Here is a 21,699-nt window from a genome sequence, read left to right on the forward strand (position 1 = left end):
CTCATGAGCATTAGTGCAAAGTACGTTACTCAGGATTTGAAGAATGTTCTCTTGCTGAAATGCAGAGGAAAGAAGACGTTAGAAAGGGTTGTCAGCTTTATTTCAGATCAGTCTCACACTGGCAGCACTGCACTTAACAGTTGTCTAATTATGGGAAATACTTCTGCTATCCTGCTTACTAGTTGGGTCAGAAGTAACTCATTCTATTTAATTATATTCCTGGTTTACTTTATGATGTAAATGATTAGCGTGAAAAATAAGACGGCCTTCGCATCCCAGCAGAAAACCTGAGGACTGACTCCTGGTGAGTGGCAAAACAGTACTTGGCTGCTAATGCTTCTCTTAGCTGGGGCTGGGTCAAACTCTTCACAGGAACTGAAGAGCTCTGTTCCCGTTCAGCCAGGGACTGCCGTGAAGTGGGAGGACTGAAGGCTTTTGAGTGTTTTGCAATTGGGTAAGCAAAAAAGTGCAAGAGTGAGATGGTTATGGGGCTAAAGGCTCGAGTAGCTTGAAAATTATAACAAGGGTTTGGAGTTGTAAAGGATTGTGTGGTTTTGTTTGGGTTTTGTTTTTAAAGAAGAAAAGAAGGTTGCTGTTGCTAATGGTGATAAACACTAGTTTTACCAAGCTGCGTGTCCTAAGATAGCAAAGTTGGGCTAACCACTGGGATGCCTGAGATCCAGTTCAAGCTGGCATCCACTTACCATGAGGAAGGAAGAGTCCTAGAATAAACTCTCTCCTGCTTTCATAGTAGACTACTGACTAATCGCCTATGAGGTAATATCTTGGCTGAATAACATTTTTTTTTTCTATTTGCTGCAGCCTGTACAGTATAATGGCATGCTGGCTGTGTGCTTTCATGGATAAATAGCACCCTAGGATTCTGAAAAGCCAGGACTTACCCCCCCCCCCCTTAATAGGAATTACTTCTAACATTTTTCTGATTTTAGAAGAGGGAGAAACAATTAGCCTTATCTCCAGGCAGCTCTTTTATGCATAAATGGTATGCTTTTGTCTCCCACTGAGTTAGCCTTGTGGCATTTTAGCTCTGCAATGAGTCATTTTTTGTGGGCTCACTTAACTACTGTGACTCACTGTGTTTGAGAAGGGAGAAAAAGTTAAAAATCTCACTTAACTTTTGCTTTTCAAAAAAAAGCTACTAGTAGATCTTTCAGATATTTGATCATTTGGCTTGCATCTTTACAAAGAAAAAAGAAGAAAGAAAAAATGGTAGGAAACACTTAAACAAAAACAAAATATGAAGGGAAGAGAAAAGAGTGCTTTTTTGAAATCCCTCTAATGTGTACTTCCAGATTTGTTGCTGGTATTTTGTAGTGGGATAGTAGCCCTTTCTACTTGCAGTGTTGCAGTTAATCCTCAAATAGTTTTAAAATCAGTCTCTGTTTCCCTGTGATAGCTTAAATGTTTCACTTTACCCTTTCTTCCTCCCCTAGTAATCCCCTAAAGTTGAGGCTGTATCGCATTCTTCTAATTCTTTTCTGCTGATAGTGTTGAGAAACAAGCGTGCTTTCTTCACTTAATTTGTGTGCCTGTCACTGTTTACATTTCAGCTCCTCCCCCAGTTATCCTCCAAAGAGTCATGCTAAACTCTTAATATCTTAGTATGTGACTTAAGGGGAACAACTCTAATTTACCAAACATAAATGAACGGTTTCAGTTGTTTTCCCCTTCATGGAACTGTTCAATAAAGAAAATGGAAATCTTGACAAGGCATTAAAAGGAAATGCCATGAATTTGGATTAACCTTCCCTTTCTTCCAGTTTAACAAAAAAATGTTGGGCATGGATTAAGAAAAATGATCCCTATTTCACAATAAGTCCTAGACCATGTTGGATAGCTCTCCAGGAGAGGAATGGATGCAATCATGTGGTTAATTTATTTTCTGGATCAAGTTTTAGTATGGCCCCAGGCGGGGCAAAGAGGATTATTTTGGCAAGTATATCTTTGGATCCCATGGTCTGAGTTAAAGCGACTCATGGAGAGGTATGTTTAGGCCATCTGTTATCCATGCTCTTTGTGGGTTGTGTGGCAGAGCTGGGGATCCCATAACAAGCCACATGAGTATCCACTTCATCATGGGCGGTGTCTCTGTGCCTGGTGAGTCTTTAATGAATTTTGCCATTTGAAGTTGTGAGTAGATGATTTTTTCCTTCTAATGAAGCTGAGTGAAGGAGATTAGTGAATAAATTATTCCAAGCGATGAATGGGAGGAGCATGCTGGGAATAGAACACCAGCTGGTTGATGTAGATGTTTGCTTCTTGCTCAGAAGCAGTATCATTTTGCTTCTTGCTCAGAAGTTTACTAGTAGTATCTGTGCATGAAGCTTGTGTTACCAGGAAAGGACCTTGGATCAAGGGGGCAAAGTCTGGCCCTGTGCAACAGAAGAGAAAGACTGAGAAACGTCCTCTTGAACTATCAGCACTATCACCCTCGGACCTGGAGCTGGAGAAAGAGACCACAAAATGTCTGAGACAACAGAAGTGGAAAGAAAACCATGGCAAATTCTAACACCAGAGGTCAGAGGACAAGCAATCTATTATCAAGGCAAAGAGGTCCTCCACATGGGTTAAGTATCCAGTTGCTATTATGTTGTCTGATGGAAACTGCAGGAAAAATATCTGAAAATCCATCCAGCGACCTGGATTGGATGGTCAGACCCTTTGAGATTAATGAAGTAGTCCTCAAGTGTTTTTGAGGATTTGATAGAAATGAACATTCTCCCTGGGGCAAATAAATAACAACTTGCCATCATTTTGGATCTAAGACAAAAGATAAGACTCCACAACAGTTTTATGAAGCCCAAAGACAGACATTTAGCAGTAGGTATTAACCCTAATGACAAAATGTTGTCCAAAATGTAACTGATTTGTTGTTGAATTTTTAGAGGAAAACCAGTGTGATCTTCTTGGGTGTATTTCTTGTTGATGAGTTAAGGAAAACAGAGGACAGGAAGATTCTGGAAATGAAGTGCTGTTTATTTTTCTTTAAGTTTCTTTTCTTAAAGAACTCTTTATTTTTCTGTAGTGCCTTAGAATAAGAGAAATGGATCTGCTGGACGACAGGGTAATAAAGTCAAAACTAGAACAAAAGTGGGACAGGTACGCGCTTGTAGAAAACATGCCATTATGAACAAAAAATGATCAAGGCCTGGAAGAATCTGAGAAAAGAAGTTCTGTACTTATCCGTGCATAAATGCTGGAATTGCATAAGGAACGAAGTTGGAATCTTTTATTTATGAATGTAATTTCAAACTGGATGTATTATCAGTGCTTATTTAAGATTTTAACAAATGGGGTTCCTTATAGCGTATATGGGCGTTAAGATTATGTCCGTTCCTGAACTGGAAAGTCTTCTTAGTCTCAGTCTTTTAACCTGCTCACTTAACAAGTCTGCGGGTAGGAAGGCTGTTGCCACTATTATTGTAAGGTCAAGGGGACATACATAGTAGAAGGCAATGTGAAGACCAGAGGTCATGTTCCTTGGAGTGGTGAATGAAGGACAGTGGGTATTGCTGAAATTCAGGGTAGATTTGCACAGTTGTAATGCTTAATGAAGTGGTTACAGTCTGTTTAGGAAGGAATGACTGGCAGAAAAGGGTGTTATTCTCCCACTCATTAGAAAATACTAGGTCTTTTTCCAACTCACTGGCAGCTTGGAAGAAAATAATTTTGGATTCATCTGGGTCACGAGAATGAGGTAAGAGGATTGTGAAAGACCACAGAATTGCTCCAGAGAGCAGACTGATGAGCCCTGTAAGTGGAAATGTGCTCATGTGGAGAATTTTCTTGTGAATGACTATGTTGAAGAGGCTATGCTCCCAGCTCAAAGCTACATGGCAAAGTGCATGAAAATGACAGTTTCTTTAAAATGCCCTATCATCATAGGGGTGTTCTGTAATAGACCTCAACCTGACAGAGGACCCCCCAGCCCATCACATCAGGGTGCGGGCACCCTGTTTAGATCACAGGAATGATCCCAAATTAGTTTGAATTCTTTTCATTGTTGTTCAGTTCTCCAAATGGACAGCCTAATAGAGCAGAAAACAGTTAGAAGAGGTAATGGGTGAAAACCAATGAACAGAAAATGTGAGTGATAGCAGTAACAAACATCTGTTCACTCTTAGGATGTTGACTCACTAGTAAATGGAAATATGAGCAGAAAGGCAGAAATGTTTGGTCAGTATTTTTCTTCTGTATTTGGCATAAGGAAGGCAGGTTGTATATTCATGGTCTGTAGCTGATGAAGTACTTTCCATTGGAACTATAGCTCAGGAAGGTGTTAACCTGCAGGTATTAAAATTAGAATTATTGTTATTATCTTTTAATCTGCAGCTGGGACTTCTAGAAGAGCTGGCCAAAGAGATACTTGAGCTGTCAATTTTTCAGTTACTTATAGAAACGGACATTCCAGAAGATAGTACAGAAAACTAATCCTCTGTAGCAAGCTGTTTGAGCGGCCAAATTGTACTTCATATAAAGCTGTGTCTGTATTCATCATCATTAGATGTTTTGTTTCAACTCATCCACCACTAAGGTGATGATTGTTGTCAAATTTTGAAGTGAGCCAGTCCTGACTCTTTTTTTGCATTGATTCAGGACCTGATCGTCATTTAGTATGAGTCAGGATAGTGCTGGGGCTGTCAGTGGAGCTATGCAAATTGGCTTTACCTTAGAATTAGCTCCTCTGGGTCCATGGCTGTGAGTGAAAAGATGATTCAGTGTTTAGAAGTCACTGACTCATCTTGGCACGACCTCTCTCAGGAAGGATGTGTTAAAGAGGAAGAAGGTGGGCTTGCTCACTCCTGCTGTAGGCCAACTGCAGGACGAACACTTCTGAGCACAGAAGTACGAAGAAAAGGTGCATCGGTGTGTTGCCATGGTAATTAGTTCCTGCACTCAGGTACCATCAATGTTTAGAAAGCTTTACTGGGAGACTGTGTTTTAAATCCACGTCACTCAAGCTGTGAGGCAGGCCTGCAAGAAAGCTTCTCTGAGCAGCCCCATCTCTTGCAGGTGGTTGCGCTAGGATGCAATGCAACAGAGAAGGGTTCTTAATTCATTGGTTTGAGGCTAAAGACATTGAAACATACAGTTTCGCACTCCATCTGGGCTAGCTATCACTGACATTGTCCTTAACAAAGCCACTTAAACCTTTCATCTTAGTGACATGGGGATAGTTGTAAGTGCTCTGCAAAAATATTGTAAAGATTAGTTAGATAAAACTGGTGACAGAATATTTAAATACCCACCTCTCTGGTGTAGCTATACTTTGTTTCACACAAGCAGCTCTAAAAATTATACATTGTTAGTGGTTATAAAGATGAGGGGTCAAGCTAAATGAAGGCACTTCCCGTGAGCCACCCAGCCAGCAGCACATCTAGTGGCAAATCCAAAAGCACAAACCACATTAAAGCTGTAGAGTAACCCATTTTCATGTTCTTTTCTATTTTGGGAGCTACTAGCCAGCTGGCAGCAGTTGTGCTAAATGATATGATGCGGTTAGAGAAGCAGCTACCTGGATGACCTGGATACCATTCCTCTGCAGGGCTGCAGAAGACGCATTGTCATGCATGAGATAGCAGAGATGTGTATCATGTGTATCATGTATTCGCCGTGGAAAACAGCCAGGATTCCACGGCTAAGTATAGGCCAGGGGAGTGAGCCAGGCTTTGCACAGTTGCTCTGTGGTCATACTGAATCTGAAGATAGTACCTTTTGTGCTAAGTTAACAGATAATATACCGCTTTGCTTGGGGGCTGGTGGAGGGGGAAGGCAAAGGGGGAAATCAGTCTTTGCACTTCGCGTAGATTTGACTCAAAATCAGCTTGTTAGCAGTGGTCATAAGAACAAATACTAAGGGAGAGTTTGAGGTCTGGTTAGGGGTAAATGGGGAGTTTGGAGCCTCTCGCTGTAAGCCTCCTGGAAAAGAAGCAGATCACTGTATCTCAGAATGGGAGTGGCAAAGCTGCTGGTTTCACTGAGATTTATTTGGACACTCTGACAGGGCACAACATGCAGTGAAATAAGAAATATTATATAAAGCAAGAGATAAGCTCATCCCACACCTGGCGTTACCCATCATTGGTCACAAGGAGCAATGACATTTTGCACAGTTAAATTTTGTGGGAGAGACAGAGGGAGAGTATATGGCTGGTCTTCCTGAGCGTCTCTACCAGTAGATCAAATCCATCTTCATTGTGGATGAAAGATTCCTTCCTTCTTGCCACTGGTGGTGTTTTAAATTTTCTCTTGTTTCGGGTGAGTAGCGAACTGAATCAGCTGTGATGACGTGAAAGCAAATACGTCGTGCCTTGTTCCACTGCCTGTGAGACTATGGAAAAGTGCCTGAGCAGTAAGTGGATACAGTGAGATACATGGTTTACTTTTTTTACCCTTTGAAGTTCAGTTGCCTGATGAAGGGGTCACAGACTGACAGATCTGACTGCAGAACGCCTTCCCTTTATTTTGTTTTTGCAGACAATTTACTTGGATGATGATGTCTCTTCCTTTGTGCAGATCAGAGGTTCTGTTCCACTGTTTTGGGAGCAACCGGGGCTTCAGGTAAACAAATAATCAAAAAGCCTACCTTACTTATCTCTCTTGCTATTTACAATTTAGAAGTTACATAAAATTTAATTGTTTTTTTAAATGAGCTTCAAAGCTCACTCTGTGAAAATGCTGAGCTCTTTCATTTTAGATTTACTTTGTAGGAAATTTTGCGTGTTTAGATAAACAGAATATAACCAGGCAAATGGCTATAGTTAAATTTAACATTTTCATGTGTTTGTGTGCGCCTCTCCAGGGAACAATTTGTAAGGAACTATGTCCTTATGTCCTAAGCTGAAGTTTACAGCAATATCTCTATAACATTTTCCATTTGATTTGGAGTAACCTTCCCATCTGAAATGCCCAGTTGGCTTGATGATATTGACCTCCACAGCAAAATTGGAGTATCTAGGGATACTGCGAGCTCTATAGGAGCCTGTTACTTTGAAACAAAGTATCATGTCAGGATGGTGTGTTTTCTAGATTTTAATCAAAAGGGTGATGATGATCTAATCTGATCTTCTGCAAGGCAGAGATGTAGAGTTTAATCAGATTATTGCATGAGATTTAGCGGGTTACACATGGCCTGTGAATTACAGTTTATATACAGTTACAGGCTCAAATAAGAATTACCCTAGCGGTCTTTGCATTCTCTTAACAGAGGGATAAGAAACTGGAATGAGTATACTCGTGTGTTAGTAGAGAGAATACATAATGTAACTGGGTTTTTAGATACTTTAAAGGTTATTTGATTTTTTTTTTTTAATCATTAAATCTAGCACCTGGGTCCCATTCAGAACTACTGGATTTAGCGCAGAAGGAAGATGACCGAAGGATCTGTGTTCTCTCCGTTAGCAGCATCCAGTGCAATACTGGCTGCTTCTTATAAAGCAAGTCAGCCCATATGGTTGTGCACACCTCCTGCCCATGGTGTAGCTGTATCCAGCACTGTAGTTCTGTATGTTATGAAGCCGTATATCTTCTCCCCAAGTATTTTTGGCTTGTGGGTAGCATGTCTAGTTAAACAGAATTTTCAGTTTTTTTAGTAGGGACACAGTCTGCTTTTTTGCCTAATCTGGATTAGATTATGCAGCTTTCATTTATGTTGGTGAATACTCATAACTCTTCTCCTTGGATGTGAGTGTGCTGCCACCAGCGTTCGAAAGAATTGCAACCAACCTCATGAAAAACAAAGGAAGATGATGAAGTACAGGAAACAATTCATGATCCTATAAATAATTAACAGTGTAGTTTTTGGAGAGGAATGAAGCCCTTTGTGTACTGTAATAACAGTAGTACGCATTCAAAAGGAGCTTGAGGCTACTGTTGTTAACATCCATATTAAAAGTCCTATTAAATTGATGGCACAGGATTTCATCTTTCATATTTTCAAAGGACTGTTCTGATGCTTTTTAGTTTCTATAAATAATGAAAGATGAAATAACTCTGGACACACAACCCATGGGAACTGGCATAACAGCAGCCTTTTCTGCCAAGGGAAGGGCAGGAAGAATACTAGGCACACAGCATACTCATGTGAGGCAGGGTGGGATATTTGCTAGAGGAAGCTGGTGAAGGGATGTGATTTGTTTGGCCATTAAAAAATGTGTAGGTATCCCTTTGCTTAATGATAATGGTGTTTTCACTTGTAATTGTAAATGTTGTTGTCTAATAAAAGCTGTGGCGTTTGTATTAAGGATATTATGTGTGTGGGTGTGTGGAGTCTGTTAGAGGTGTCTGGTGCTGCTAGTGACATGTTTCTCTCTGAAGGAAAAAGGGAGACATCTAGTGATTTAGGACTCTAACAATTTAAGAAGTTATTTCTCTCTTTCTTCTCTTTCCAATATTTTAATTTAGGTGGGTTCTTATCATCTAAGGCTTAACAGAGGTCTGGAAGCTAATGCTCCTGCCTTTGACAGGTAAGCTTCATTCCACTTTGGCAATAACACAGCAGCCTAGCATTTAACTCCACAACTATATGCCTTCCTAGTAAATCCTGAGAGGTGTGAAACATCTCTCAGATGACATAGCCAATCCCCCAGGTGTTGCAGATTTTTAAGTGCATTTTCCTTTCTGTTTTTGATGGTAATTGAATTAATTTGGTCTCCTGGCTTGTTTGTGTAAAAGCTAAGAAATGATGAGTGGTATGCAAAAGCAAAGTCTGTGTAACCCTTTGTGAGACAACAAACACAAATTTACACTTCAGGTACACAGAACGTGTGTTTTTTACCAGTGTAACCCAGGTAATTATAAAGTAAACACTGCTTCTTCTACAATCTGGATTTGTTTTTCTCCTCATTGTTTTACTGCTTTCCAGAAATAACAATGTCTTATTCTGTGATCAGTGTTGTATGATGCTGTCATGCTGATGCTTTTCTACTTTACCCAAAGACTGACTTGTAAACCTCTTTAAACCATTAATACTCTGCTTGTCGGATGGAAACTGTAAAAAAAGCCATACGTTAGCTTGATTCCTTTGAATGTCTGACTATGAAGTGCTATCCTTTAAGGGCAAACTCCCATGGACATCAGTGGGAACATTGCCTGAAAAGGACAGGAAGGGTTTGGCCTGTGGGAAATTTTCAACTTGTAAGTGCCAGGTCATGTGATTAATTTCTGTTTTGATTTGGTTTTGGCAAATCAGAGTTTATGTTGATTTTGGGTAAGGCCTCTTAATTCCTTGATTTCATTTACTGCAGCAGTTCATTTACTGCAGCAAACATGGCATTAGTGACTGTTAATAGTTTTGTAGCACTGAAGACCCCAAACAGGCATTAGAACCTAAAGGGACCATACACGATAGCAGTCCCTGTTCCGAAGGGTCTTAGCCTATATTCTCCAAGCTTTTTAAGGCTCTTAAATTCTACTGAATTCAAATGCCTTTGAGACTCATGGTCTTGTGGTCATCTGGTGCCATGATAACTTGCCATGCCGCTCCATCTTAAAGGTTTGGATTCCACAGCAGTGATAATTTATATAAGAAGAAAACAACTTATTCAGCATCCTTTTGTGCTGCCCAAGAAATTGAGCGTACCTTAGCAAGCAACAACTTTGTAACACCATTTAGCTCAGAGAACCTTTTCTCTCTGACCCTGATGCAACTAGTGAATAGCTTTCTTGTAAGAAACATGAATATGAGGATCAACTTGCACTATTCCTTCTTTCCCTTGTGCATAGTAAAGCCTTTCGGTTAGATGAAGTTAGAGACCTTTCTGTTTGCAGGCCTGCAAAAGACAGTCCTTTGAAAATGGGCAAGGAATAAGCAACTACTTATATGGAGAAAAAAACACTGGAACTTAACAGCCTGCTACAGCTTTTCTGAGAGTGTTAGAGTGGATTTAGCCTGCTACATTTCCCCATCTGATAGGTTAATGTATTGAGAAGGCACTGCGAGAAGTGAACGGTGATCTTGTTAGTGGATCTTTTTCGTTCCCTCTCCCTGAGAAATCCTCGGGGAGCTCTGCTTACAGTACTCATGCAGGTGACCTGAGCTTCAGCAGTTTTGTTGGAGGATAGCAACATTGGCGGAGAAGCAGAAAGTTGATGCTGGGATCAGAGGGGTGCAAATGTATGGGAAGCGTTGGCGTACAGAGAACTGGCTGTAGAATCAGGAACATAAGTAGCACCAGAAAATATATTTAGCCATGTTTCTTGAAGGCCATGCTGATAACTTTTTCTTTCTTTTCTCCCCTTCCATGGGTTTCTGTGTGGCTTATTTGTGGTTATAAGATTTAAAGGTGCGTGCCAGAAGATGTGTTCTTGCTGTTTTTCGGACACTTAGCCATTGCATGTTGCTTTGCAGCATGTAATAGCTTTTCATTTGTGTGAGTGTTTATTTTATTTTTCTTGTCTATTTCTATCCAGCATCTTCTTAAGTACTACTACAGTGTTGTTAGTATGTGATGGAAGATGTCTTTAAGATCTAATGGTTTCTTGACCCAGCACAAGTCCTGTAGCAGATGCATGCCAACTTGAAAAAAATTTATTGAGGGGAGGATGGGTGTCTCTGCATCTGTCTAAAAGCTTTTGACTTGAGAGTCCCTAAATGTCAGGCTTTGAGAGATTGTGGATATATGCCAAAGAAAATACCACTTTATACTTGTCCTATTTTGTGTTTGTCCTGAATAATCTGGGCTAGACCACTTGGCTAAAAGGACCTCTGGTCTGACACAGTGCAGCAGTTCTTACGATTACTAACCTTCCTGCTTAATTTAATTAAGTGAGAGTGAACGTCTCGATGTTGCGGTAACTCAGAGATGTTTGAACCCTGTTGCCTATGACATGTGCATTTGCACTTCTCTGGCCTTGGCACTGGAGTCCTGTGTCCTGTTGCTGCTGCTGACTCTTTGTAGGCTTAGCTCTGCGTAGTGCTGGGCAATTGCTGTTGAAGTGTAATATGTTTTCCCCTCTTGTTGTCTTTCCTATGTAGTTCCCAGGCTGACAATCAAGAGGTGGGAGAATACGAAGGGCAATATCAAAGCTAAGAGTGACATAAAAAATCTGGGGCCTGTTTCCTAAGATGGTTCTTTCTTTAAGTTCAATACAAAATACTGTGTCCATTAATTGCATAATTTCACCATTTGTACTTTAATAATTGATTGCAAGGGAGCTGAGGAAGATGTCTGTACCTGCTGTGGCTGAAACTTTCAGCTGGATTGAACAACCAGTGATCTCTGCTTCTGTATTTTGAAAAAGGTAATAGGCAACATAACATGGTTTTGTTTAGTACCTATTATGGTTATTTTTGCTGTAGGCATATGATGCTTCTGAAAGAGCAGTATGGAAAACAAGTGATCGTTAACCTGTTGGGAAGCAGAGGAGGGGAGGAGGTGCTCAACAGAGCTTTTAAGGTAAAAGCAGTTTTGTATTGTTTTGTTTTGTTTTTAAACTGCTGATTTCCCCTGAGCCTCCATTTTCTTCTGTTTCCCGTCTGGCCCAGTAGGTGATGAATAGTATATCTATTGAAATGATGTTTTCTCTTTACTAGGTGTTACGTATTGAGAGATTGGTGCTTCATAGTCTCATGGCTTAATTTCCAGCACTGCCTTCCTGCTTATTTCTTCACACATTTATGCACATTCTCTTTACCAGACTTTAAAAAAAAAGTGCTCTAATTCTCCTAAGAGGCGTTCACATTTGCAAAAATGAGTCGTGGTCAGCTTTGTCATAGTATGTAGTCACCTATGCAGTGAGATGCCTCATGGGATTGCCAGAACTGCTTGGGGGCCAGGCCCTGACCCTGGCTCACTGAGTGTAAGCAAGCTGTCTTGCTCTGATTGTAATGGGAAATAGCTCTCTTGCACTGATTGTAATGGGAATTGGCTGCCTGAGCACCAGATGACTGTCTGGTGGTCTGGTATACAAAGAGAGAGGTTTTTCTGGCCCCTAAATGTCCCTAGGCACAACTAATACCTGAAAGCATCTGGGTTGTTCTTTCAGGATGTCAGGCATTGTAGAATTAAAGCCGTGCTGAGTTCTAGTGCAGTATTCTGATGGTCAGATTTTTAAAACTAATTAATTTTTGAAACAAAGCCACAGATTGCCATTGGGTGGGATTTGCAGCAGTGCATAGTTGCCTGGATTTGTTTCCCTCCCTGTTGGAATAATGTACTCAAGACAAGGAGTGTCTTGAGGTTTTTGACAGTTTTTCTGCGTGACCATTTCCTCTTTTTTCAAAAGAGCTGGGGAGGACTATCAGCTTCCCCAGTGGAAAGTGACAAAGTGAAAGTCTGCCCCTGTGCAGAACATGGCCAAAGAAAGTGACTATGATTAAAGGCAATTGCAAGGCAATGAGGAAGGTACAGAAGCCAAGTCCAGTCCTAGCTTCTGTTCTCAGCTTCTTACTGAACTTTTGCATGACACAGATAAGCCTCCAAGAATCTCTTGATTTCCCTATCTTTAAAATAGTATTTATATTTATAGTTTATTTTCAAAAACATTGAAATTTAGGGGTAAGAGATGACCCCTTGCAAAATGCTCAAATAACTTATGAGGGTACAAATCTGACTTTTCTTGATAATTTAATACTGGTATTTTATCAAACACTTGCATTCTTGAAGATAGTGTTCTGTTCAGTATCATACTAACAGAGATTAAGTCAGAAACAAGGCATCTCTAGAATAAAGACCTTGCATTCATTCATTTATTTTAAATAAAGATCTGTTTAAATTGTTAAACTTTATTGATGTTTAAAAATAAATAAATTATAAAAGCACTCTGTGAGCTGAAAGAATTTAGACTGACAGCACTGGAAACTGCAGTTTTGTACCCATTCAAAACAAACACATCTTGGTCTTTACCTTTTTGTTTTAATAATGGGTGTTTGGAAAGAATATATAGTTAATTTTTACTTTGATGATTTTAAAGGGTTTGAATTAAAAATAAAGTAATTCATAGGGGAATGATTAGTAATGAAAACTTTTCTACTTTTCTGTCGTTAGTTTATTTCTTTGTTTCTCCATCTTCCTTTGTTTGTATTCCTTCTTCTTCTCCTAACTCTTGCTGCAATCTTAGTAATTCTTATCAGAGTTGGTTCAAAATATTCTTGTAGTAACTGCTGCTGGGTTGCTTTGGTCAGAATGTCACAGCTACCATTTGTTTATGCAACAAGAACAAATGAAAAATGGTAAATGACCAACTTAACCTTCAGCTGTTACCAGACCAAAAATCAATACTATTCCCAGTAATGCTGTTCCTCTCATAAGCATCCCCTATAACAGATGTAATTATGCTTACAGTAAAAGCAATGCTATAGTGTAGAGTTACCAATACTCTGACACTGATTTACACCGAGGCAATGGGTAAATGTCATCCTCAAGTGCATTACTACTGCCAGCAGCTGTAAAGGCAAGTTGAGGTATCAACAACAGTGAAGCGGATACCAAGTGATTTGGCTTTTGTGACAGTGTAATGAAATATATTTTGCACATCTCTCTCCAAATGCCATGCAACGCCTTTAAATTTGTTTCTGCAGGGAAGACTTAATGTCTTACTTGATGCAATTATACTGATGTAACTGCTGCATGTACACTTTTAATGTAATATCAGAATTGTTTTGATCAGTTTGTGTCACAATCTAAATGGAGAAAAGCATCCGTCTCTTGGGATGCGGATGTGCAGGAGGGAAGGGAATAGACAAAGGCTTGCATAGTTAGAGTTAATATAACAGTTCTCTCTAGCTTTGTCATGGAGAGCAGGATGTATTATTGTTGTATCTTTTGCAGATACCTTAATGAAATTTGTGGTGATTATAGAAATGTATGTGAGGTCATGGAAATTGGAGATAAAATAATGTGGCTATTTGTGCTTCTTCTTTCTCTTTTGTGGTTTACCACAAACATTTTATGGTATGTTTTCTGGGACATAATTTCTTTCTTACTTCCTCCCCAAGCAACCTCTACCTAAATTTAAGGCCACATTTTCCCACGTCTTGGCACTTCAGGAATGGTTAAAAAATATACCCGTGCACTGTTATGCTCTTCTGCCTTAAGCAGCTCTGGACACCCTTCCCATCAGGGTCCTGGTCCTGAGCCTGCCCAGAGCATCCCTCGCACACAGAGGCAGCAGCCCACTGCTGCAGGGCTGCCACTAGCCAGGGCACAGACCGCAGCAATTCTGAGGTGTACTTGGCAGTTACAATTTGAATTCCCCTGCAGAGAAATTGAGGTCTAACAACACAGTTTACTTTTGGAACGAAAACAAATAGTGAACTTCGGTTGCTTTTTTCATGTCTGGCCTTTCAAAATTCCCTATGAAGTTCTCAGTATTAAAAATATGACAAAACAGTCAAAGTCTAGCAATGATAAATGCTTGCCAGTATCAGTCCTTACAGTGTGGCTTGAGCAGATTTTGTTTTCCTTCATTCCCTATCTAAACAGAAACTGCTATGGGCCTCTTCCCATGCGGAAGACACCCCCATGATAAACTTTGACTACCACCAATTTGCAAAAGGTGGGAAAACTGAGAAACTGGAGAATTTGCTGGGGCCTCAGCTGAAGTTGCACTGGGAAGACTTTGGAATCTTCACAAAGGGCGAGCATGTAAGTCCATGGTGAGTGTCCCTGCCCCTCTGTCCCATCATAGCCAGGCACCACCTGTCCTGGTCTTCCCAGGTTTCTTGTTGTGTTTGGACCATAAGCGTAAATGACCATCTTGAAATATAATTTTGAGATAAAGTGTAGTCTTGGTGCTAAATAGGTTATTTGGCTTAACTGCATCTCCATTGTTTGGAATCTGCAAAATTACCAGTGCGTGGATTTGCTAATACAGTGTTACAGACGTAGTCGAGTAATTAGATATGTTAATGGCATATATTGTGCACAACATGCTTGCGCTGTCAAAACGTGGGTGGGTATATTCAGGCAGAACATTTGATGATCTTATTCAATCAACTCATGATTAGATGTTATATTTTAAAATATACCTTTTTTTTCCTCTCTCTTCTTGTGTTTGGTTACCAAAGTCTGCAGACAGGTACTTTTCGAATTAATTGTTTGGACTGCCTGGATCATACTAATAGTGTACAGTCCTTCATTGCACTGGAGGTGAGTTTGTCAGAGGACCTTTTGTGGATGTCTGTACTACATACGTTGTCTGTTCTATGGGAAAGACAGGAAAGAGGGCATAAGCCTCAGTTATACAAGTCTGTCTTGCCAGCTCTATGATACAGAATGGTGCTGGCTGGAATACTTAAACTGGGGATAAAAAGCAAAAGCACATTTAAGAACAGTGGTGGTGGTGTGTTTTCTCCTTCTGCACCTAATCCAGATCCTGCTTGCTCAATTAGAGAGCCTTGGGTTGAACTCTAAATCTATAATTGAGCGCTTTGTGGAATCCTACAAAGTGATGTGGACTCTCAACGGCCATAATCTGAGCAGAGTATTTACCGGCAGTCGTGCCCTTGAGGGGAAGCACAAGGTAAAGAAAAATGGCAAGCCTGTTTATTCACAAGTAAAAAAGATGTCCAGTTTACCCTTCAGTGTCACTTGCACTGATGATTCCTCTCTGATGTAGGTTGGGAAACTCAAGGATGGTGCACGCTCTGTGTCTCGCACCATTCAGTCAAATTTCTTTGATGCAGTAAAGCAGGAAGCCATCGAGTTGCTGCTTATGGGTGACTTTTTCAGTGAGGAATATGCAGACAAGGGCAAGATGCTCATGGACCACACTGCACTGCTGGGTAAGGCAAGTGTAAAACCTTCGGTTTTCTTTTGTGTCTGTTTTTAGATGTCAGATATAAGCAATTGCACCCTTTTGAAAAAAAAAATCAATAAATAAGCTGCTTTTGCACAAATCTATTGTTTGAAACACGGCTTTCAAGTGACTGTAGCACAACTCTGTGTGTTTTAATTCCACCGTGCTTATTTCTCGTATTTTGTTTTGGGCTTTTGAGTATGTTTCTCTGCTCTTTGATGATAATCTCCTCTGACAGTTTAGAGGAGTTGGGCCAGAGGGAAAGATTTTAGGGCTATATTCCCAGTTCGGCACTGTCTGAGTTTGTCTTGAGGAAGTCTCTTGAGCTCAGATTTTTTTTATCTCCTTGTTTTTGACACAGCAGTTAAAAGCAGTTTGCACATGCTTTTAGCCATTTGGATCTTTAAAGGCACATTTATGTTGTTAATGTTGGTTCATTCCCTGTTTTACTCCAGGACCCTGATAGTCCACAACATATACACATTTGTTTGCACCCATCTAGAGTAAACTAATTTACCTCTCTCTGAGAAGATACTTGCGTGCAAAATATAGGATAATTGCACCCACAAACAGAATCAGGTAGTCAGCTTGCTCCAGAGAACTACTGGATCTTAATAGGACAGATGTGAACCTTTCAGCGTCACTTCAATCCTAGGGCTGTTCCCTGTTGTGGACCAGAAGGAGAACATAGATAGCTTCTTTATGCCTAACTGACAGTGAAACTGGGCAGTTAAAGATTAAGGTTACCTCAGTTGCTCACACAAAAAAAGCACGCTGCTAATCTTCTATGCTCATCAGAAATAAGTGAGTATAGCAGTTTCCTGCGAGGAGTTCTGACCAGGCTAGAGAGCCACAACAGTGTTAGTTTTGGACTGATGTGAGACTCTGTGCTGCTCTTCTCCTTTTCCTCCACATTCTAAACTTCTTAGGGCTAAAATTTAAGTCATAACTTGTGACATGCTTGATCACTGTAGGCTAAACTGAAAAGATTAAGGGAGGAAAAACAACTTGTTTGCTTATTACGTGAAGAAGTGCAGGAAAATGTATGCTGAAAGTGAGTGACCAGCCCTTGACAAGCTTTCAAAGGGTGCCTGGTTTCTGGAAGAAAATTGCCGTTGTCAGCCCCAGTTATCTTGTAGTTATTGCCATTGCCACTGGAGTTATTCCTTAGCTTTCATGTTGTTGCTGGTAGGGTAATGTCATTATTTCACAGTGACTGTGTTGCTGCTGTCTGTATGCTTTCTATCCTTTTATAGCACATTCTTCTTTTAAATACCCTCTTTCTCCCCTCTTCCGTCAGTAACTCCAAGTATTTTGAAGGCCATGTCAGAACGTCAGTTTGAATTCACAAGCTTCAAGCGTATTCGTGTTGCCACGGGAACCTGGAACGTGAACGGGGGAAAGCAGTTTCGAAGCAACATTCTTGGTACCAGTGAGCTGACAGACTGGCTGCTGGATTCTCCCAAGCTCTCTGGAGTTTCTGAATTTCAGGGTAAGACTTCACAGTCAAAATGTGTAAGCAATATTTGCTGGCATCTCTAGAGACAGTGAGTTGAGACACAAGATTTGACCAGCTGTTCCTTTCAAAGGCAGTGCATCTTGGAGGGCATTTTCTGTCAGTTCTTAGGGGTGTATTCAGCTCCATGTAAACTTGTGCTGCCTCCCTCTCCTCCATGTGACTGTTTTGAACCTTCAGCAGATCAGAATTCAGAGGTCTCTTTCACACCATCGTGCGGTGTATCTGCCTATTCTGCATCCCAAATTTCATTTTCTTCTTCCATATCTCTGTTCTTTGTTCTTCATTGTGAGCAGGAGGTACATGCTTAGGTGCCCTCAGAATGTCTCGTTGGTCTTTATCTGGAGCTAAACATATCTGTACAATCTGGACTCTGAGCTTGTCTTGAAATGTTACTATCAAAGCCTTCAGACAAAAAGATTTATTTTGCTGAAGGGCATTTTCCTTTTTTTTTTTTAATTTTTTAAACTTTTTTTTTAGCAGGATAGAAAGCTCTTGTGCTTGTGGCTTGCTTAAATTGGCTGCTGAATTTCTTATTTACACGCACAAGTTCAGGTATTGCAATAGATTTACAGATTTTACTAAGGAAAATGAAAACTCAATGTTCTGTCACTTAAAAATTGAGTGGTTGCAAACGATGGCAAAACCTGTACTTTTGTTTTTACAGTGGAACATTTAGCTTCCTGCAGGCATCACAGGGATAGTCCTGTGCCTAATCTTGAAGCTCAGGAATTCATTCCTCAAATCCTTGGCTGCTTACAGAAGTTGTCTTGTTTGAACCCTTAGTGCTTGAGTGCATGGGTGTGTGATTAGGTGCAGACCACTGTACTCTGAGCAGCTTAGGTGCGTGATTGGTCCAGTCTGTTTCAGAAACAGTTTAGTTGTGTTAGCACATACTATGCCCATGATATCATTATATCTTGAGAGCCTGTCATGTGCTAGCCTTGCCAGGCCTTCCCCTGAGAGAACCAGAGGAGCAGGACTACATGCTACAGGCAACCATAGCGTGATAGGTCCAAGCAGCTTCTGGAAGAGAGCTGAGTTATGTTAATGGGCAGAGCTAGGTTAAGACCATGAAATGTCTTTGTTCCTGGTAATGTTAGTGCAGTACCTACACAAATGGGGAAGTGTTCAAAGACAAATACGCAAAATTATTAATGGGAAATGCACATGTGGTACTGCCTGTCATGATAAGCCAGTAAAGGAGGCTAGCTGCCACGTGCTGGTTTTACCCTTGTATCTACAGAGAGTTGCTGCGTATTTTACTTTTCTTTCTGTTCTTATTTTCAAAGGCAGATCCAATTTAGGTTTCTGTGGTTGTCTACTATTTAGGTCTTCATGTTGAATTAAGTTACTGTTACCTTGGCCGTATAACAGTTTTTTAAAAAAATAAAATCCCTTTAGGCAATGGACAGACCTGATGGTCAACAGATAGGCTTCACACAATTATATGAGAGCATTTGATCTTCAGTGTTTTACCAGGGTAATATCCACAGGCCTGGGCCAGGGAAGGGAGGGTCACTGTGCTCTAAATTGACCTAACCTAACCCGAAGTGCAGGTGATCTAAGAAGAACTCAGAAGAAAGAAGATACGAAGAAACTTCAAAGGCTTCTTTAAACTAGTAGATAAATTTACTAAAGGCATAGAGGTGGAAGTGACATACTGGTGTGTGGACAGTAAGTTCAGTTACATAGGTATCAGTGTTGAAAAGGAAAAGCATGTTGGGTAAAATGACAGGTGGGTGAAAGATGGTGGGTAGTGAGATGATGTGGCTTTAGTGATGAGTGGGGATGAAGGAGAGAGAACATTGAATATTTTCTCATCTTAACATTGCTACAATATAGTGCTGTGTTCTGAACTGCTTCCTGCAAGAGAGCTGGAGACCAACTGGTGAGAGAAAAGCAGGAAAAAATTTCAGAGGAGCTGCAGGGGGTGTTTGGTGAGATTAGATTAAAGGAGCTATGAATATGTATAGCTTGGCAGGGGACGCACAAGATAGAACTACAGGAATGATCTCTGACAGAAATTAGAAAACAAGCTGTTAAAAGAAACAACAAAATAGTAACTCTTGTATGACTTTTCCCCCTTGCCAACAGATGATGAGAGCTGCCCTCCTGACATATTTGCAGTGGGATTTGAAGAGATGGTTGAATTAAGTGCAGGGAATATTGTGAATGCCAGGTAGGTAAAAAAAAATAAATATCCAACCTAACAAAAAACACCAACACACAACTCAAAACAAAACAAAACCAACACTAAAAGAACACCCTCCCCCCTAAAGGAACCAGCCAAACAAAAGCCTCCAGAGTTGTTCTTTTTTATGGTCATATCTATAGAGTACTTCCATCCAAGTCTGTTGCTTGTAGTCATAGCTGGAAATATGTTTGCCATTGACAAATGGCACTGTGATGATGTGGAAGCTGCTGTTTCTCTGTGAACTTCTGTACAATAGAATACACTGTTTTCTTTTAAGTCTGTATGTTGGCAGAGAAGAATTCTGATGGTTAACGTTGATTTAATGCTTGTCCTTAAATCCCTGTCTGATGTTGGAAAACTGTGCTCAGTGACTATAAACATAATTGGCATTCATGTGGGAATTCTAAAATGAACAAAGTGTCTCTGTGGCTAATTGTATTTGTGAAAATTATGGCCAGAGAAGGAGTTAAAGGCAAAACCTGAGCTTGGCACGTCAACATGTGTAGTAGGCTGTGGTGTATGCCAATCCTTTTGAATCTCAATCAGGGTGGAAGCCTGAAGATAATGTTTCCAATGCTGATTCATCAGGCTGACCCGTTAGTTGTCTGTTTTGGGAATGACAAGTTACAGCAGCGCTTATCATGGTTGCGGGCTGGCGGTATATCTGCATGTATGAGTTGACTTTGGAGATAAAAAAAAGCTAGGTCTGCAGATGCGAAGGTGTATGCACCCACCCACAAGCCTTCAGCTAAGAACAGCCAACAACTGTAGGTAGCCAGTCATCTCCCAGTCAGAGATCTTCTCTTCACTGTGAGCACAAGAAATCTTACAAGTCATGAGATTGACATGGATTTTTGTTTTTATGGTGATGTACTACAGTCAGCTTCCAGTTATCCCCAGTGTATCAAACATCATGTGAGCGTGGATCTTTCAAAACACAGTAGACAAAATCCCTCTCACGTCCAAAACCAGGATAACTGTATTTGTGCGCTGTGCCTGGGCTCGTTCACCCTGCTAACTCTGGGCTGGCTCACGTGGAGGTATTATCTGTCTCTGCCATGCATTCTACAGCACTTCTAGTTCTACAGCCTAATGGGATGTTTGTAAACCTAAGGCACAATTAATATGCTCATTTTATTGACTGTATGTGGTTTGTTTTGATTCCATTAAATGATTTTATGTTTGTTCCAGTACAACAAATAGAAAAATGTGGGGAGAGCAGCTTCAAAAGGCTATTTCCAGGACTCATCGCTACATTCAGCTGACATCAGCACAGCTTGTTGGTGTTTGTCTTTTCATCTTTGTACGCCCGTATCATGTCCCCTTCATCAGGTAAAAAAAACCCAACCCAACTTGTGTCTTCAGTAACATCTAGGGTTGGAGTGTGGCTAGAGAGGGTGAGAGTGATTTTTTCATCTTGGTGGGAGTCATGCAAACCTGGATTCCTGTCTCTGCTCAGTGTGGGAAAGAGACATGTTTCCAGGCAGCAGTAGCTTGGAGTCCATCCTCTGTCCTGGCAAAGTCCAGACGGTGCCAATATCTTCTTCCAGTTCAGCTGAGAAGCTGGGCATGCTCCAGGTGGGCAGTCAGGGTGTAGCACCTTGGGCGCGGCCTTTTTGGGAAAGGAATAACCTGAGCAAGTAAGTCCAAGAGTGTTTGGAGCTCCAAGTGAAGGTGAGTACCTGCGTCTGCCCGAAGAGCAGGTTTTACCTTCTAACTCTCTCCTTAGTGCTTCTGTATGGAAACAGGGCTGGTTGTAGATCTGAAAAGAATGGTGGAAAAAGGTGGGTGGGAGAAAGAGAGCTAGTTTTGCCCACTAACGCTGTATGGAATTGAGAGCTATAAGGGTCCATTAAGTGTTTGTCTCTTGCAGATGTCACAAGAACCAGAACTGTGTGCCTAGTCAGGAGGCTGCAGAGCTGTGTGTCCTCAGCTTACTAGCACCAATGTCTCTGGAGACTGACCAAACTCCTCTTGCCCCTAGAAGATTACCAAGCCCCAGGGATATCTACATTAAAATGCCTTTGCTGTGGGCAAGAATTATGCAGGCTAAGCATAAATGGGTAGGCAATGAATAATTAGACAAAACTATCTTTGGCCATCTGCCTGACTTTAAAGTCTAGAATCATCCAAACAGTGCCCTCCACCCCATAATAGGGACACTGATTGGCCACTGCATTTTGTGATTAAAATATCCAAAGCTGCCTCTTTCTTCCCTCTGATCTCA

At 40.8% G+C, this 21,699-nt stretch overlaps 1 protein-coding gene across 6 annotated transcripts in view; it reads left to right on the forward strand.

Moving 5' to 3' along the window:
- The window catches only part of SYNJ2 (synaptojanin 2), a 74,034-nt gene that overhangs the window by 29,661 nt on the left and 22,674 nt on the right, over positions 1-21,699 (forward strand). For 3 of the 6 annotated variants that reach the window (XM_054194513.1, XM_054194512.1, XM_054194514.1), the window contains exons 5-14: positions 6,499-6,582; positions 8,425-8,486; positions 11,321-11,417; positions 14,445-14,617; positions 15,029-15,110; positions 15,334-15,483; positions 15,580-15,745; positions 17,060-17,251; positions 19,373-19,457; positions 20,664-20,804. In XM_054194513.1, coding sequence (XP_054050488.1) covers positions 6,499-6,582; positions 8,425-8,486; positions 11,321-11,417; positions 14,445-14,617; positions 15,029-15,110; positions 15,334-15,483; positions 15,580-15,745; positions 17,060-17,251; positions 19,373-19,457; positions 20,664-20,804 — 1,232 coding nt within the window. Of the gene's footprint in view, positions 1-1,078; positions 6,374-6,498; positions 6,583-8,424; positions 8,487-11,320; positions 11,418-14,444; positions 14,618-15,028; positions 15,111-15,333; positions 15,484-15,579; positions 15,746-17,059; positions 17,252-19,372; positions 19,458-20,663; positions 20,805-21,699 lie in introns of those variants that run through there. The other 3 variants (XM_054194517.1, XM_054194515.1, XM_054194516.1) reach the window with 3 other exon arrangements.

The sequence above is a fragment of the Rissa tridactyla genome, chromosome 3, assembly GCF_028500815.1.
Source record: "Rissa tridactyla isolate bRisTri1 chromosome 3, bRisTri1.patW.cur.20221130, whole genome shotgun sequence".
NCBI lineage: Eukaryota > Metazoa > Chordata > Aves > Charadriiformes > Laridae > Rissa > Rissa tridactyla.